Source organism: Dryobates pubescens, chromosome 4 (assembly GCF_014839835.1).
Source record: "Dryobates pubescens isolate bDryPub1 chromosome 4, bDryPub1.pri, whole genome shotgun sequence".
In the NCBI taxonomy this organism is placed as follows: Eukaryota; Metazoa; Chordata; class Aves; order Piciformes; family Picidae; genus Dryobates; species Dryobates pubescens.
Window position 1 is genome coordinate 7,623,016 of NC_071615.1, and position 18,749 is coordinate 7,641,764.

Below are 18,749 nucleotides of genomic sequence, written 5' to 3' on the forward strand. Positions count from 1 at the left end.
TCAATTTCTCCAGGGAGCCAAGGAACAGGATTGACTTGAATGATGCAATATCACCCTATCACCAGCCCACAGCCTGGTGACTGTGAGGGCAAAAACTTCATAGAATCACAAAATCTTTTTGGTTGGAAAAGATCTTCAAGATCAAGTCCAACACTACCCAACTCTACCATGTCCCTTAGCACTCTATCTCTGCTTCTTTTAAACACCTCCAGGGATGGGGATTCAGCTGCTTCCCTGGGGGGCCTACCCCAGTATTTGATAACCCTTTCAGTGAAGAAGTTTCTTCTAATATCCAACCTAAACCCCTACTGGTGCAAGCTAAGACTATTTCTTCTTGTCCCATCACTCATTACTAGGGACAAGAGACAAACACCCACCTTGCTACAACCACCTATAAGGTAGCTGTAAAGAATAAGAAGGTCTCCCCTCACCCCACAGTCTCCAGACTAAACACTAGCAGTTCCCTCAGCCAATCCTCATACGACCTGTTCTCCAGATCCTTCACCAGCTTTGTTGCCCTACTCAGGACCTGCTCCAGGACCTTGTAACTGTGAGGCAGTACAGATCAAATTAGCAATCAATGTCTGCAGAAACTTAGTACTAGACAGTTGTCTGGTTTTACCTTATTCCCCAAAATAAAACAAGTCATTTACTTGGCCTGAATGCCCATCCACAGCATATGTTGCCTCTGAACTATATCTGGATGCTTCTTAACGAAGTCTTCATCATAAGGGAGCATGAACTCCCAACCTTTGTTTATTCTTGCCACAGACATATGCTCTAGGAAGTCTTTCACATCTTCTGGACAAAGCTAAAAGAAAAAGCATAAATAGTATGGAAGTGAGTTTACATGGGGCACATGCAGCCATGCAGCAATGGGCACTGTTCTGTAAGACAGGAAGAGCTGGGCTGATTTGGTATGTATGGGGCACCCCCATGGATACACACCCAGCTCAGTCACGGATACTCATCCTCCTCTGCAGCACCAACACTTTCACACAATATTAAAAACACAGGACTTCAGAGAACAGTGATGTTTAGTCACCTGACAGTCAAATAGCTCCTGGCGTGCTTTGTGAAGAAAAGGGAGTTTCCAAACTGAGATGAAAAGACTCTATTGTGAAGAGAAGCACATTCTACAATGTTAACTTCATTTTAGAGCTGCAGGTCAGACGTGCTGCACCTACACACACACAGCTTTTAAGCTGCACTGGATCTTAGATTCCAAACCAGACAATTTGTGCATAACCTGACTAGTGTTTTACAGAAATTATTTGTGGTCCCCTTCACTTAGTGTATTTCATTCATATGCCAGTTTTAACAGAATATTCTAGTGTCTGCCTTTCTTTCAAGCCTTTTTGTAACACACTCAAAAGCAGAGCAGCTAGTGTGGATTGCACAAGCACCCATCTGCTTTGGTGCACCACAGTCACCTTAATTCAAACTGCGTCTGGCTAGCCACTGAAACACACGAGAGGACAAGACACATTCCAGTGGCTCAGCTACGCAGCCAGCTGTATTCTCTGAAGTAGTGATACCTGTGGGAGCTGAAAGCAGGTATCTATACCTGTTCCAAAGTGAGGGCATGCCTGGTAAGCAACACTGCACGTCAACAGGAAGGCAAATGCTGTGAACCTGAGAAAAAGCAGCACCCACCACTGACATACAGACAATGCCCAACACATCACCAACTTCTGATACACAGAGAAACCCCCAAAATCACTCACTTTTGTGACCGCTGCCACTTCCTTTCTCACAACCCAACGGTCCTGTGTAAACTTCCACATCTAGGAAGGCAAAAAAGAAAGGAAAAAAAAATTAGTAACTGTATTTAGCAGTTGCTTTACTGTAGTAATGGCCCAGTTAAACGATGTCACCAGAAAAATGCAAACCCCATTCCTTTCAAGAAGGGGATGTTCAGCCAGCTAGGGAAAAAACCACTTTCTGGCCCTTTGTCTTCAAATGGCCCTGAACACAGTATCAAAAGTTTCCTGAGTCCACAGTTTGCCTTGATGAATCTGTGACTACAAAAGCTGTGAATAATCTCTTGAACTCAAAATCCATTTAGCTTCCAAAAAGAAAGAAAACCAAGAGATCTGCTACACCAATGCTGGGACTCCAGAAATCACACCTGAGGCTCAGCTTCTCACATACCTAATCATCAACCTAGAGAAAGTCTTCTGCGATTCACCCACTTCTATTAATGTAGGGGCCTGTAAAGGCTGATGACTGTTCCCTTTGTGTAGCACATGGCCCCTAAAAACTGCCTGCTCCCTTCTCCAATGTACATCACAGCCACAGTTATGCCAAGACAGCCGATCACTCATGTACTTGTCCTCAGTTAATGGAAAAGCTGTGAACCCTGCAGAGCAACTCCTGAAGCCTAACAATCAGAGAAGAAGCTGCTGAGAGCAAGCTAACAGGATATGCGAGGTCAGAACACTGCCTGAATATGACCTTTGATTTCTTCCCGTCTCCATTTAAATAGACTACATTCTCTTTTAGTCTGTGTACAGTAATAATGTTGTGGAGAATCCAAAATCTCATTACTACCAACTTCTTTCTGCCCTACGATGTCATCTTTGCATCCTTCTCTCTGATTCAGCTTCTCTCAGCCCACAAACACACAAAACCACCACACTCACTTCAGGGCACAGGGCATTTCTGGTGTTCAAAGGAAGCTGATCTACCAGCTCTCCTTGCATGTAACTGAGGCAGCCATTTCCCACTAGGCCCTTCACCCTCAGCTAGAGACAATGCTACCCATGTTCTCTGAACTTATTATCTGAGAGTCTGAGCAATAAACAGAAAACCCCCCAAAACAACAACAAAACAAATTACTTTTCACCCTCCCTGAAGTACAGCATGGCACAGGTAGACACTAAAAGTCACTATCAGCTATAAATAATGTTTAATCTTATTTCTGACATAACTCAAATGAAAACAATTTACATTTTAACTGCTAAAACACTACTGCTTACTTAACTGAGCATAATAATTCCTGGTCCCTAGAACTTTAGGTATGGTGTGTCACCTAATCTGCCAAGTCCTAAAGACTTAATGTCACTGGGTCACACCTGAATCCAGGTCTCCATATGGCAGTGTCCTGGGCAGACATCAAGGCACAGACAGTCTGTTTCAATCACCATCAGTTTTATTTTACACTAGTACTGCAACATTCTTAAGTCTCTCACACAGCATGCCCCAATTCAGAGCTAAATCTCACAAACAAACTTTACAAACAAGGGGAACAGTCAGATCTAACTGAAAAAATGAGAGCAATGCACTTGTCAGCTTCTCTTTGATGGTGCAGAAGCAATAAAATTAATATGAACTTAGGAACCACTCAGGAACTTAATTCTTTCAATGGTAAGCAAAAATAAACACAATGCAGAGGCTGTTCCTTTTTGCTGTGGCTACGTGTGTGTTTACAAGACCTGTATTCATTTCAACTTCCATGTGCAACTACTGCTTACAAAAGGTGCCTGGAACAAAGTCCTTTCACTGATTAACAGCTCTGGGGAATAAAGTCCTTTTTAAAGATCAGCAGTGCATGTTCAGGGAGCACAAGGCTTACCCACGCTGCCTTTCTGAGACCTCACAGTCCTGAGCCCATGGAAATACATCTGAAGAAACAAGAACTTTATTATCCAGTCCTGGCTTTTCTGAAGCCCTGCATTGTGAGGGTTATGTGATAGTGGCTCTACAGCACGTATTAGAAAGGGATGAGTACTGTTAATGACAGATGATCTGAACCTGCCAGCCAGCCACAATGTCGATCTGCACCGACATTCCCATGACAGACTCGTAACAACACTTTAGGATTAAAGTACAAACAATGTTTGGAGGAAACACCTTATGGCAGTAGAGCAATAGAGTTTTGCAATGCCATGACCTTGCAGGCAAACTTCACCTGTGTTTTCCTTCAAAAACAACACAACTTTTATACTTACAACAAAGTCTCTTCCTCTACAGAGCACTTCTGCGGGGACTCCACTATGCGGACTAGAACTATCTTTTGGGTACAGTACATCACTGTTGATTAAAAAGGAAGATGGATTAGTTACTAGGTGCTCCAGAAAACCAGCACTGGTGAAGATTAACCCAACAAACATGTCCTCCCTGTGCTGCAGTTAAATTATACCTTTATCCAAAGCATGGTTTTCATTAAAGGAATTAATATTGGTGTAATTATACCACTGCAATTAGTCTGGTGCAGAAAGGCTTACACCGGCAAAGCATAGCCTTGTGGCTAGCAGGTGTGTGCAACACAGGTACAAGCTCTGCTTTGTTCTTGCAAAGCCTGTCCTCCCCTGGCTCAGTGTAAGCAAGACCAGAATGATCCTAGGAAATGCTTAGGGTAATCTGGCAGGCCACCTCCAAGGCAGCGTGGGAGGTGGGGGGTTATCTCCTTCCCAGCGATCAAGGGTTTAAGAGAGCAACTACAAAATGCCCTGCATGAAGAAAACCAGCCCTGAGATCAACACTACCCTAGTGTCCTTGTCTGCTTGCCAGACCAACTGGATGACATTTGTTAGCATGCTCTCCAAAGCCTCAAGGTAAACCCAGGTTCATGATCTTGAGCCTACCCAGACTAAAGAAATGGGTCCCCTCTCTTTTTAAAGCTCCAACATTTGACTGTGTTGCTCTGTGCCCAGCCGTTCCAAATACACCACATCTAGCAGCACATCCTCCTGGACTAGCAGCAAAGAATCAGTTATAACAAAAGCAACCTGAATGCTAATATGCTGCCTTCTAACCTGCTTCCAGCTTCCTTCTGGACTGGCTAGAAGGATGGCATGGAATGGCTGGAGGGACAGCAAGGGCTGCTGCAAAAACTGATCACACTGCTAATATAGAGCTGTACCACTATAGCTGCAATACATCCTGATAACAGGCTTGGACTGGTAACTGGTGCCACCCATCTTAACACAGATCTGTTCCAGAGACTGTAATTCTCTGCATGCAGTGCTCCACCCAGGTAGAAACATCATACTGCACTTTAGAGCTCAATTCCCAGTGGGATGCTTTATCCTAATAAACAGTAGGATGATAAAGAATCCATTTCACCTGCTACACTCAATACCCCAGGCTTGACTTATTAAGCAGGTAATACATTCTAGAGGGTAGCTATCAGCTGACAAGCAGCATCCACTGATGAACAGCAAGGTGACTGCACAAAGACCTTTGTTTGACTGAACTGAGGTAAGAAATACTATAGCTGGCACTGGTTTAATTTTCTTGGTTTATATTTTATGCTAATATCTAAAATAATTCAGGACAATTCTCTCACCAAAACCAAAATCAAATCAAACCAAAACAAAAAACAAGTGAAGATGATATAAAAAACATCGACATAACTCCAATAAATTCAGATTACATCACTACTCAGCCACATTTTTAACTGGGGTATGTACTAAGGTACTATCCTTTAACATCAAGCCTTTAAATTCTGAGTATCTGACTGCACTAAAAAGCAGCAAACATTAAATCAAGATGGCTACTTTGGGACACAAAGACGACAAGCACATAAATCCCATTGTTCTGATCCTCTCCTTAAAGCAGAAAACCATGTCCCAGTAACAAAGACGAGCCGTACCTCTTCACCACCCAGTTTCCCTGGACCAGCATTGCCACCTGCTGTATACAGCGGAGAACTGCTGTGGAGTCTGTCCCAGAGCCTAGCAAACTCATCAGATTTGCAAACGGCATCACCTTCACTGAAAGGCAACACACACAACAGATTAAGGCTTCCTTCAATGCATACCATGCACGGAGTTATAAATCTCTTTATGCAGAAGTTCACAGTCAAAACTTTATTGCAGGAAAAAAAAAGAGAAAACCTAAGTTCCACTAAGTTCCCCTTTGCCCTACAGTCAGCTGCTCTGAAAAGTATCTGCTAGCGTTGCACCAAAGCCGATTAGCTTAACTGGCCCCAAATTAATGCAATACAATTAAAAAAATAGAAATTGGCTTTGGCAACACTTGGAAACAGAAATAGCTGACAAGATAGGAAGCTCCCAAGGCAAAAGTCCTCAGAATTTACTCTGGTCAGACAGTAATTCTCAAGAGAGAACAAAATTCCTGGATGACACTCATGAAGTGTGTATTACTGAAAGCTTCCCAGAAAATGTCAAACTGCAGCTTTCTGCATTAACCTTCAGCTTATGATTCATGCTCAGACCCCACATTAAAGCACCAACCTACTGAAATAGATGCATCCAGAAAGCTATCAGCAATTAGGAATTATGCTAGGATTAAGCTGACTGCAAACACACAGATGAGCAGTCAGATCTGTTGTTGATGTTCTTCTCTGCACAACAGATCTTCTTAAGGAAAAGCCTGGGATTTGGATTCTTCACAGTATCAAGACAGTCTGGTGGGGTGACAGAACTGTACTACTAGGAAACATACCTTATCTGAGGCAATTGTAAGTCACAAAGTAGAATGTTAGAAAAGCTACAAACCATTCTTCATCAAGATCTTAATCTGATCAGCAAGGGGCAAAGTTCTCAGCTGGGCCATAGAAAGCACGTTGCTTGGAGCCACTGGTTTGTCACTGCAGATAAACAAGCAGATTTGCAGCCCATGAAAAAAAGCATCTAACCAATATGGACTTTGAACATTCTGTACAAACACTTACTTCTCTTCCTCTATGCTTGGAGGCATCAGCATCATTAAATATTCACTAGAAGAAAAGAAAACACATCCTTAAAATGTTTATCTTGGGACCTTCCAGGTTTAAGTAGTTATTTCTTGCTTACAGCAATCCTACTTGTCTGAATCTACAAAACAAACAGTAGCCTGAAGAAAGCTCTTCTCTTTCCTCTCCCATCTTCCCCCACAAATTCAGTACTAGTAAAAGTCGTTGACATTCATGTGCCCAAACAGAAGGTATGAATAGAGGTCAGAATCCCAGCTGTCCTGTGCTGAAGAAGTGTCCAAACAGAAGAACTACTAAAGTAAACACATTAAACATAGGTGCTCTGACACAGCTAGGAGGGGTCATATGAAGTCCTGTAGACAATCAGGCCAGCAACAAGCAAAAACCTTTTCTAGCCATGTAATCATCAGTGCCTGTGGAGGATAGAATCCAATCCAAAAGGCTTGTCAGAATACCTAGCTAGCACTGTTCCACTCAGATGTTAGGAAACACACACCCACACCACTAAACAGTCTGCCATAGTACTCGGGCCATGTATCAGATTACAGCAAAGGATTACTCCTGATTGCAGCACAGCAAGACTCCTGCATAGAGGCAGTCACCAAGAAACAAAACCCAACAAGTATTTCCAGGTCTCTCACAGATCATTGAAAAATAGCTTTATAAGCCTTTTTTTAAGCTCAGATTTGCTAACAATGTAAGTTACTAGCTTCACAGTCTTAATTTATTTTAACCAGAAGGACCTTTTGTTTTACTTTTCCTTTACAGTGCCTGCAGTCCCAATAATGTGGGGCTGTGATAATGCACAAGAGGTTACAATCCCAAGTGAAAAAAAAGTAGGTCTCATCTCAGAGTACAGGGAAACAAAGGAAGCAACCTTGGTAAGTTAAGTCCAGTTTGTTCCTGGACTTTTAAAATACACTTTTTATCAAGAATTGAATTACCAAAGAGCAAGCTTTTAAGGCATATACCTGCTTATTACTCTGAAAAGAATCCCAACAAATTATTGCAGTTTCTGCAGAAAATCATCAAATCCTTACCTGGGAGATTTAATTAATTCTGTGTTTTCAGCAAGGCCATGACCTTGACTAAATAAATACTGGCGCTCGTGTTCAGAACGGCTGTCCTGCAGACATGGAAACAAGAGAGTCACAACCACATACTGAAGACATACAAAACGCCAGACAGATGGATTCCTCACTCCCAGCTGTGACCACCCTGTCATTACTGCACCTTCAAGTGTTCCACCTCACTAACTGGTGTTCTGCTTTCACTTTCCTGAATGATGCTCCTATGATGTGGGAACACTTCTGTCACTCTGACTTCAAAATCTCCTGACAGACACACATGTGGGTCAAACAGGATTTCTGACGCTCAGCTGACTGGGTTCCCCAAGCTTTTCATAAAGTCCAGATCATAAGCCAAAATATGAGTGATTCTTGCTCTCAGATGCCTCCTTTATGTTTGTCTGTGAAGCATTATCCAGCAGGGGAGGTACAGAGCACTGCAGGGCCTGTTCAAGCCCACAGGCCTACTTCTCATTATCTTTTGAGGATTCCCTGACTCCTGTGGGCTTGGATTTAAAAACAGTCCTAGTCTTGGCTGAGCCTCCAGGCCCAAGCAGGCTCCTCAGCAGCAGCCAGCATATACCTACCTTCAAGCCATAATAATGAAGATGAACCCAGTGCTCCTCTGCTTGTCTCTTCTGTAGAAACTCATAGGATTGAACGCGTCGTTGACGAGCTTGTTCGGTCTCAGGGCGGGAGAATCGGACCTGGAAGATTTGGGCACTGTTAAATACAGTCCTGAAACCCTCATAACATAACACCTATATTATTCCTTTGGTACACAAGTAACAGCAGCAAGGGGCCCTAGCTCAAATAAATCACTCCTTGCTTTCAGTGCCATCTTTATGCTTGTGCAACAAGGGAAAGTCCATTGTGCTTCCCCGCTCCCAAGCCCAGAATCACTAGGACTGAGTTTTCCTGTCCTTTAATTTAGGTGTGAATTGCCATGCTTTCTTGTGAACTGTTCCCTGAACTATCTCAAAAGGGAAAGTTGGACATACAGTAATCTGCTTAACATCATCTTCAGCTTCATCCTGGGATGAATCACCACCTGTAAAAAAAATACAACAGCATAAATACAGCACTGAAGTAAAGCAGCCAAATTCAGACTGCAACTGTTTGGAGGCCCATGCAGGAAGAGAGCAGCACTAGTAACTACATAACCAGAGACTCAGTCCCAGCTTGCCAAACCGTGCCAACATGTGGCAGCACAACGCTACCCCTAAGATAGGTGTCACTGCTTCCATGGGCAACTTTTCAGTGGCAGTAGTGACACACTCCCTACTGCTGGCCTTCAACACAACCCACAAGCTCCCATTTCTCTCTGAGTCCCCCACACTGTGCCCACTAAAGCATCTAAGCAGCTCCACTGAAATAAGATCCATGAAGCAATCTGAGAAGCGGCCTGGTAATTGGTACATTGTTATAATAAACACTTTCAGAATATAATGACTCTGATCAGTAAAATTATTAAAGAACTTTTATCTCACCTCCCAAAAGAAAACACAGCTCATGAAGCATTTACCTTCATTAGCAGCTTCTCTTTCTCGGTGTTTTGCATCAGCCTTGTCCAAGTAGGTGAAGCTTGGTCTCAGCTGAAGAATTCCATGTAGTGGAGTCAGGTGAAGTTCACCTGAAAATATTAGCTCAAGTAAGTTTTTTTCCACTGCACAAAGCCAGCATATTTCATTATCTCCCTATCTCTGCAAAGGCACAGCTTCAATTGAACATAAATATTTAATACAGTAAAATGTAAAAAAGGATTAAAGTGAAAAATTTATCCAGTGCTCAAGATATCAAAGAACTATGAAAGACCAAGGCCTATTTCTGTTACTTTCCTTTTTGTGTTGAAACCAGATCTTGAAGCAAGCCACAGTCTGGCTCAGAACTGACCTACAGTTCAGGAGACTCATAGTAGAATAGTCATCACTGAAGACAATTTATGTATTCTCACCTCATCATAACAAAACTTCGTGACGGCATTAGGAAATGAGAGAGGGACAAAAAATGTTGAACATGAAAAGGAGATGGAGATAGTAACATACATAACAATGACAAATTTATCTTACAAATGTGTATTCAGGCTACCATGCACTGATAAGTTCCTGGAGGCATCTACAAACCCAGAGTGTTCTCATATGATATTTACAACTTTGCTGAACCTTCTCAAGGGTTCTGGGGACACTGCTAAGGAAAAACCTTCTTTCTTTGAAGGCACATCAGCCAACTAAAACCTAGGCTAAAAACCAGGACAAACAGGCCTTATTTTAACCCTCAAATTAGCATCTTTCACTCATGTGAGCAGTAAGCAAAATAAAGGTACCTTTTTTATATACAGCAGCTGCATAGCGGGAGACGTTACTCGCGGCTTGTGAAGAGCAGAAAGTTTGCTTGTCCATCAGCTTCCTGCAGAGAGATGAATGCTGTGACATTGTACTCTATGGGTAGTATGGTATATAGTTGTTGAAGGCCTGAAATCATCAGTTCCCAAAATGCAGTATCAACCACTGCAGCAAATACACACTCTCATCTTTTTGTTTGCAACTCAAGATTCATAAAGCACACCAACGAAGAGGTTACTTCCAAGAAAAAAACTCACCATGTAACTGTCCAGAGCACACCCCAACGCTGTAGAGACCCTTGTTCTCACCTTTCCCTAATCCCTCCTGGACATACATGTATCTAGGCTCACCACAAAAAGGAAAGGAAGGCAGAGAGGACACCTACGAGGAATAGGTACTTGTTTCGTCTGTACACGTGCCATCGACGTTGAGAGCAATCTGCTCTCCCTTGCTGCGACAGTAGTTGGGGTTCAGAGTGTCAATGGCCATTTCAAGTTCAACCTAAACAATATGACAAGACATTTCATTACCATGGTAGAACCACAAAGACATCAATGACAGCTCAGTCCCACACTTGCTAACATTTCCATAGGTTTACAGCAGATTTAAATACATAAGGGGCATCAATCACATCCACAGGGCAAATCTCACACAAAGCTGAGCCTTATTGATATATATTTTTTAGGACAAGCTAGAGACACAAACTCCCACATAAACAAATGGCAGCAGAGAAACAAGTGCTCTTCAGGCAGTCTTGATATACACCTTCATGTTGTTGGGTACCTTCCACTATATTATCAGTCCAGTTTACCTACCAAGACGTACCAAGTGTACAAGCAATATCCTTCAAGCCTCCCCCACCACTGAGCATTCATTCCCAGTCTCTCACACTTAATGTACATTTCCTTTTAGTCTGAGTACCAAGCAGTATAAAGCAACTGTCCTCTTCAGAGGCAAAGGCCTCACTCAATTCTGCTGAGCTTCTGACTGCAGCACTTAACACTGACTTCAGTTATTCCTGATTTACACTGGCTGAAACAGAAACGAGCTCTAAGCTTTTAGTCACAAAGAGATCCATTTCCTGCCTCCAACTTTAAACCTCTGACAAATGTTGAAATACAAGCATTTCCATGCTTGGCACCGCTCTTAACATACTACATACAATATAAGTTTTTTCTTAGGGCGTGCCAAAGCCCTTACAAATTCATGTATCACAGCTATCACCTAGTTTTTACTTCCCCTTTGCACTACTTGTAAGCTGAAGCAGGTTCAAGTCCCTGAACGAGTCTGTACAGGTCTCACCATGCAAACGTTTGCTACATTTCAAAGAAGACTTCTGGACACAGCATGCATCCTAACTCCAAAGTTCAAACAAACACTCTCCTGAACAGTTTTCCAGAACAAAATGCTAGCATCACAGACAGCTTTTGCTGCATTTTAAAATACAACATTTAAAAATCACAGCCGCAGTTTGGGGATACAAACAAGGGCAATCATTCTGCCTTTGGCTGTACTTTCACTACCTGCACGCCCCCCACCAACTTCAAAAGGACAGCTGAGGATTCACAGCCAGGTAAGAGAGAAATCAAGACCTGCACTGACACTAAGAGACAGAGCATGCCTCCAAAGCTCAACCCTTTTCTGATTATTGTAAAAGCCTTTCAAATCAAGCTGCATCAGCACAAGCACCTGCAGACTTAATTACAATTAGTAACTATGCTTCCCTGAGTGACTATTTTATATTAAAAGAGTAAATTTTCCATCATGACTTTTCATTTCTCCATTTCTAAACTACTTTTATTCTAAACCCTACTTTACAGACACAACAAAAGCCTCTCCCACACCTCCAAGCACAGAAATCTGGTCCTGCAAGTAGCTAGACAGTTCTAACAGTTTAATAGCACGATGTGATTTTCTCAAGTGCATTCTGCACAACATAAAACAGCTTTTACAGACTGGGCTCAAATGATGACCAACCTTTTGCTGCTTTGGTTTTATCTTCGCTGATAAATGTGTAACATCATCATACGTCATGGAAGCTGGACGGATGGGATACTGGAAGACAAAGCAACTTCATAAAACCCTCTTCATGTAAAGATCAAAGAACTTCACAAAAGTTAACTCAATCTTTTCTGTCCCCTCACGTGTAGACCCACTTGCCAGATGGATACAAGACATCAAGAAAAGAAATTACTTGACAGATTTGCGAGTCATCAGGGGATCTGAGGGTACCACCTGGAAAACTTGTTGCTTTCCCCTTAGCCCTCTGCTTTTGTCACTGCACAACCCCCTTCCTGCCCCTCACATGCCACAGTACACAGAAAAATGGTAGCACCACTAGTCCAGTGAAAAAAGTGAGTGCTAGAAGCAATTAAAACTTCACCTCTCAGCACTATCTCCCTGGACAGTTATTACCTAAAACCAAAATATTTATGGGTTTACACAGGTAGAGTTAGCTTACAGGACATCAAGACCCAGGTTTAGCCATGGGACAGTGTGGTATTCAAATGAAACCTTCCAGCCACAGCAGCATCCTGCTCAGAGCTGCCATTTCTCCAGAACACTCACAGGCACCACGACTAGCCAATGCTCACTCCTGACATGGGGCAGCTCTAAGTATCTGAGAGGAAAGGCTGCACGGCGTGATCCAGCGTGGCTGACTGTTTCCAGCCATGCTCTGCTGGCACATGTCATGCAGAGGTTCTGTACAGGAGGCAGTGGGATCACTGGTTTATAATGAGCATTTCATCTAGCAGCTTCAAAAGACTTCCCATTGTGTAGATGGGAAAAGTGAATCACAAGGAACAACAGACTTCCACCTTCCTACCATATCTCCACCTTCAGTCACTAACCCCAAACCTTTATCTCCATAACCTAAGTGGGGAGGGCTTCTGATGACTCACAGTAATTATGAATAATGATGATGATTTAAATAATGCCACTCCTGAAGAAATGCTTTAGTAAATATGGCAATAATCAGTACTGACAGAAGATGGCCAGGAGACTGCAAATTTTCCACACCATGATAAAAAGACATTACCTATCCCAAAGAACTCCTTTGGGGTTGTGAAAGGAAGTGATTTCAAGACAAGCCTCTGCCATAAATGACCACTTCTCAACTGACTGAAACCCAGACAGGCTTGCCTATATTCAAGATCTTGGCAGCCTGAAGCAGCAGTGTGTTTTAAATTGATTTCAAACATAAAATACCTGAAACAGATACAGCTTCTCCAGTAGACTTCTGGCCAGGAACACATCAATCTAAAATGCAAACCAAACAACTTTCATCAGATGTCAGCTGTAACTGATGGAGCCTCAGATAGAAGTGAAATCCCTAGAGCTCAAACACTGGCAATTTTAGCTTCCCATTACAAACTCCAAGATAAAACACATTCATGGCTCTTGTCAAACGTCTCCTTTCTGCCAGTTTTGACACAAAATTGCAACTGCCCTTTTTAAACAAACAAACAAAAAAACCACTAAGATGAGGCAGCAGACAGTGGCTCTGGCTGTGGTTTTGCTCTCTAAGGAAACTTGGCAACTCAGTCTGAAATGCAAGAGGAATTTTCTTTTTCCAAGGGGCTGAAGTGAATTTGTTATTACAATTATAGAAAGAGGAGGAAGCTCTCTCTTCAGCAGCATGACTGAGAGGTAACTTCCTTACTAGTATTTTGTCCTAGAATCTTTCTAAATCAGACAAGAGACACCCACACCCCAAATCTGAATCATTATTAGCATTTGGCCACCAGTAGTGAAAACTCACAGCTCTTTCATGAATATCACATATGGAAGCCACCATTTCAGATACACTCCTGACAATTCCCATCCCTTTTCTCATGGCTTTTCTCCTTCTTATGAGCGTGTCCTTGCCTGTACTACTGGTGTGTAAATTCAGACATAGAGTGAACTGTGGCTACTCTTTGTGATGTAATAGCTCTTTAAAGTCCAGAATCAGAACAGAACCACTTATTTTAGCAAGAAGGTATGAAACAGTTTTGTTTCATGTTTAACAGCTATTAACTCATTGATGTCATTCCAATTTTTCACAGCTCTCAAGAGACATGCAATAAAGTCACCGTACACACACAGTAGTAGAACCAAGCTCCTCACTTGTATTCCTCTTCTGACATGGGAAGACTTAAAAGGGTGAAAAACCCGAGCTGAATCTGCCAACATGAACACCATTGTTTTGGCAAAACATGTATTTGGCCCACACAACTTATTTACTTGCACAGAGCAAGCCACTGGTTATCAGACAACCACTGATGTTGGTGATGATTGTTTCAGCAATGTAAGAACACTGGGAACTATCATAATCCAAAAAAAAAAGAAAAGTCTCATGTACAGTCAGTGCTGCCACAATGCACTTCTACCTCTTGTAAAATTGGATCATCTTCTTCATTTGCCATGCTAGGCTACAGAAACCTTTTTCTTGGCTTATTCCTTGGCACAACCTGAAAGAAAACAGAAATGCTGTATGAGTCACTACATCTGTGCCACGTAGCCTAGAGTATTTGTTCAAGTTAACTTGGTCCCTTTCCGTGTCAATCTGTTCAGAGGAATGTACATGTTTGCACAACCAGGTCCCTAATACTCCACAATCTTGATTGCCTGCCACCAAATTCAAAAGGCAAGAAAATGCCTCCAAAATAGATCAGTTCTTGTAAATTTTCTGAAGGCCAAAGTTAGGTAAGAGAGCACCAAACAGTGCTTTGTGAAGGCCAGGCCTCTTGCACCTGCATTATCTTTTATATACTGTGCAGCTGTAACACGCAGGTAACAGCTGGTTTTCCAGCCAGCACATCTACAGGGCACTGGCTGGTCAGCTGGCATGTGTGACCTCTGAAACTGCCACTGCAGTAGTTCTTGCAGTCACTAAGGACAGCGCCACACACTTCACTAGCTTCCCTGCTCAGAAGGAACCATAGAAAACAGGTAACAGAGAAAACTGCCAGCTAAAAAGCTGGGAGAATAAAAAGCCTGTGGAAACCATGTGCTTGGGACCAGACAATACTATCATCTAGGAATGTGCTGACCTTAATTTCATCTACCTAACACTTTGCACACTTATCTTCTGACCTACCACTCTTCAGACTGTACTGCTAAATTAGAGTTTCAAAATACACTCCTTGGCCTCTCACAGAACACTTTGAAATCATCAGAACAGATTTGACTTCATAACTACACCAGCTTGAAAGAAAATAACTCTGATATTAGCTGATGACTGGGTGCTCCAGAACAATGAGTCATCATTCTGAATCCAGTGCTGAAGTCAGTGTCATGCCTGGTTTTGACCTCTCAATGAAAAATGACCCCTCAGTTAAAATGACTGTAGCTTTTCCCTGCTGAAATTAAGTAAAAGGATGCACTAATTATTTGGGATGTCATTGAAGCAATGACAATTAGCCCAGATCATTTAAGACACCGTGAAAACAGTGCTGGTAAAGACAGGCATAAAAAAAACTCTCACAAAGTGACCGAAGAAAGTTTTAACAGCCAAGGTGACCAGGCAAAGGAATGTGCTGTGAACATCACTTCATGGCCAAATCTCCATTCAGGCACCATTTCTGGTTTATTTACACACTTCCTGTCATTCAGCCTAGAAATATGAATCTACTGAATATTTTGGATTTCTATCTGGAAAAAAAATATGCAGAAATGCAAAACCTTCACAGCAAGAAGCCAGTGTCTCTCCTCTAGGCTGGGGCTCTTACTGCACAACCACTGGTATCTGATTAAGATCAGAGTTTTTCTACCATCAGGCAATGGGTTCTCTCCAGAAACACATGCATGAATATGCTCTTTGAAAGAAATGAGATTTGTCACTTCCAGTTTTGTTTTTCCTGCTCAGGTCCTCTGGATGGTCTAATACAGCAAGCGCACATAAAGCTGGCCTGACAGCTCTGCACAAAATGGAACAACTGCAGTTTTCATGCAGAACGGAGCTGATGATGGGAGAATGCCCAGAGTGAGAGAACATGGGATAACACACAGAAGGCTTGAGTCTAAACCCTCCTTCTTTGCCCTGCTAAGACTCAGAACCACCCTCTTGACAGCCTGAGTGCCAGGTATGGGCTGACTTGTTCTCCCTCTCCATTTTCCAGAAGAGAAATTATGATTTCCTGAACTAATGGAGAGAAGGAGAAATTTAGCCTAAAGGACCTGATCTCCAGTCAACTCATTTAATGCTGCTTACATAATTACACATGAAATCTCTTTGTGAACCCAGCTGTCAGTACTCAAGGAAAATCATAGAGATTATGTTTTCTTTTATTCATTTAAGGACAAAACATAAATACCCTTTTACTGGAGTATCAGAATGACAGGTCTATAAATAGGAAGCAGTGTGTCCCAGTGCCATGTTTAACGCTCATGCAACTTGAAGGAATCTTCTGAACTGGAATGATGCTTTCATTGAAGGCATACAGATGCAATAATAAATCTACAGCATATAAGTATGGTAGTGTTAATCTGTCATATATATATATACACATATATACACACATGTGACAGCAGAAGAGTTATAGAATTGAATTAAACACCAGGAGACCACAAACATGGTCAGCACTTTCAAATTTCATTTTGGCAGAACTGTTTTGGTTTTTTAAAAGGGACTTTCCTTTAAGGTGCAAATTAAAATACAATGCAGGTTGTTTGGATGAATCATTAACTTTAGAACAGATTGCAGAAGGGCAAGAGATGTAAATCGTCTCATTTCTTTTGCAGTGTGCCCAAAGCCAGAAACAGCAAAACCATTTATTAGCTGCCCATAACATCATCAATTTAGAACCAACAAAGAAAAATATTGTGGTTAAAGAACTACAAAAATCAGTGATGAAGGAACAGAGTCCTACTTCTAAGTGTGAGCCTAGAAGAGTACTTTGGTACTAAAGCTCTCTTTTTCATTACCAAAGACTTTAATGTAAGCATAAACAAAAACGGCAAGCCTGAGTGTCATCTCATACACACAGACTTTTAGCCAGGCCTGCAAGAAATGCTCCTAAGCATTTTGCTGATACCTAAATTTGTCAGTAGTTGTGGACCCCTGAAGTGCCAACACTGAAACCTGAAATATTCTTCGTATCTAATTATGCAGTGCAGTAAAGGTCAGGAACTCCTGCTGCATCAGTGCCTTAAAATATAGGTAACAAGCCAGTGAAGTGGGAAAAATACCATCTACTGAATCACTCCCATAATTTCCTCTGGCACCCAGACTTTCTTCTGTAGGGCGTCTCTCAGCCCAGCACTAGGACCAATCCTCAAGCTCAAGGTGGCCCTTGGCATACAGTAAAATGGAAGCTGTGAAGAACAGCTGAAGCACCTTCCAAACATTGATGATAACTACAAATCTGACCCGATTATTTGCTTAATTCTCTCCCTGCTTTGCTCATCTGCAAGCAGCTTTGCACAGTCATCTTCTGCTACTAAGCCCAAGCAGGGCTCCTCTGCACCAGGACCTCTTTTTGGTGGTGATGTCACTGAAGCACATCTTCAGGATTTAAAAGATCATGCATTAAGCATGAACCTTTCTTTAACACCTGAACATTTAAGTAGCCAAGCGCTAGGCCTGTTCTGCCAGGCGCAGTGACGGAGCTGCTTGCTGCTGTGTGGTAACTCTCACAGAGGCAGCCCCGGCCGGTCGCCGTGCCAAGCCCCCATCTTCCACGCTGGCACTGCTCCACCTCGCTCACCCTGCGCACCCTAACGCACCCCGCTGACACAGGCTTCTTCATTCTGGCAACTTTCTCCTGACACAGCAGCCTGGCTACAGAGGGGGAGCGCAGGGAATGGGGCACCCGGGGAAGGAGGCCACGGCCAATTGCCCAAACCCGAACGTAACGCGAGGCTGAAGAGAACCCACCCCAGAGCAGGAGGGACTGGGCGCCTCGTCCTCGGCGCGCAGGGCTCTGCTACAGCCCTAGCAGAGCCGATGCTCGGGCAGGGACTGCTGACTGCATTTTTCGCGTGAGAGCTGCGCCCTTTCAGGGCGGGAGGTGCAGAGCTGCCACCCCGGGGGGACTCGTCGGTGACGCCGTTTTACAGCCCCGGGACGATCAGCCATCACCCCGTGGCTCGCCGGTGATGGCAGACGAGGGGCCACGGCCTGTGACCAGACCCCCGCCCGCTCCCTTCAGGGGCCGAGCACGGCGAACCCGACCCATGCCAACAGTACCTGTCAGAGCCCAGCTCGGCCAGACGGCTGCGGCACCGTGCTCCCGGTACTCGCCACCGTGTCAAGTCCTCAGAGAGCCTAGCCTCCACCGCCCTCCCCGGACAGCCAAAGCCCACCTCAGCCCAGGCCGCGCTCTTCCCCGTCCAGTGCCCACCGGGTTCCCGCCGTACGCGCGGTCCCGGAAGGCGCAAAAGCAAGGCCACAAAGGGTCTACCTAGCGGAGTGCCAGCGCGGGCAGCGCGGCCGCCGGCTCCCCGGTGGCGGTGCGCGGCGGGCGGGCGGCGCTCAGGCAGCGGCCATGTTGGTGTCACTCTGGCCGGCACGTGGGGACGCGGCCCTCCTCCTACCCACAATGCTCTGCTGAGCGGCATGGCCACGAGAGGGCACTATAACGGCAGAACACAAGAGAATAAAAACTTCCTGGCAGCGGTGGGATTCGAACCCACGCCCCCGAAGAGACTGGAGCCTTAATCCAGCGCCTTAGACCGCTCGGCCACGCTACC

The 18,749-nt window shown here is 43.7% G+C and overlaps 1 protein-coding gene and 1 non-coding gene across 2 annotated transcripts in view; both read right to left on the minus strand.

Moving 5' to 3' along the window:
• POLR3E (RNA polymerase III subunit E) overlaps positions 1-18,575 on the minus strand; it is a 30,396-nt gene extending 11,821 nt beyond the window's left edge. Inside the window, exons 1-16 of the mRNA XM_054180406.1 lie at positions 18,461-18,575; positions 14,447-14,527; positions 13,284-13,334; positions 12,051-12,128; positions 10,459-10,574; positions 10,055-10,137; positions 9,257-9,364; positions 8,733-8,782; positions 8,319-8,438; positions 7,705-7,790; positions 6,644-6,688; positions 6,468-6,559; positions 5,600-5,720; positions 3,954-4,035; positions 1,728-1,787; positions 654-811 (exon numbers count right to left, since the gene is read on the minus strand). Coding sequence (XP_054036381.1) covers positions 654-811; positions 1,728-1,787; positions 3,954-4,035; positions 5,600-5,720; positions 6,468-6,559; positions 6,644-6,688; positions 7,705-7,790; positions 8,319-8,438; positions 8,733-8,782; positions 9,257-9,364; positions 10,055-10,137; positions 10,459-10,574; positions 12,051-12,128; positions 13,284-13,334; positions 14,447-14,482 — 1,286 coding nt within the window. The 5' untranslated portion in view covers positions 14,483-14,527; positions 18,461-18,575. The remainder of the gene's footprint in view (positions 1-653; positions 812-1,727; positions 1,788-3,953; positions 4,036-5,599; positions 5,721-6,467; positions 6,560-6,643; positions 6,689-7,704; positions 7,791-8,318; positions 8,439-8,732; positions 8,783-9,256; positions 9,365-10,054; positions 10,138-10,458; positions 10,575-12,050; positions 12,129-13,283; positions 13,335-14,446; positions 14,528-18,460) is intronic.
• A 92-nt stretch (positions 18,576-18,667) lies between these two features.
• Positions 18,668-18,749, minus strand: TRNAL-AAG (transfer RNA leucine (anticodon AAG)). The gene has a single exon. It is a non-coding gene; the product is annotated as a tRNA-Leu (tRNA).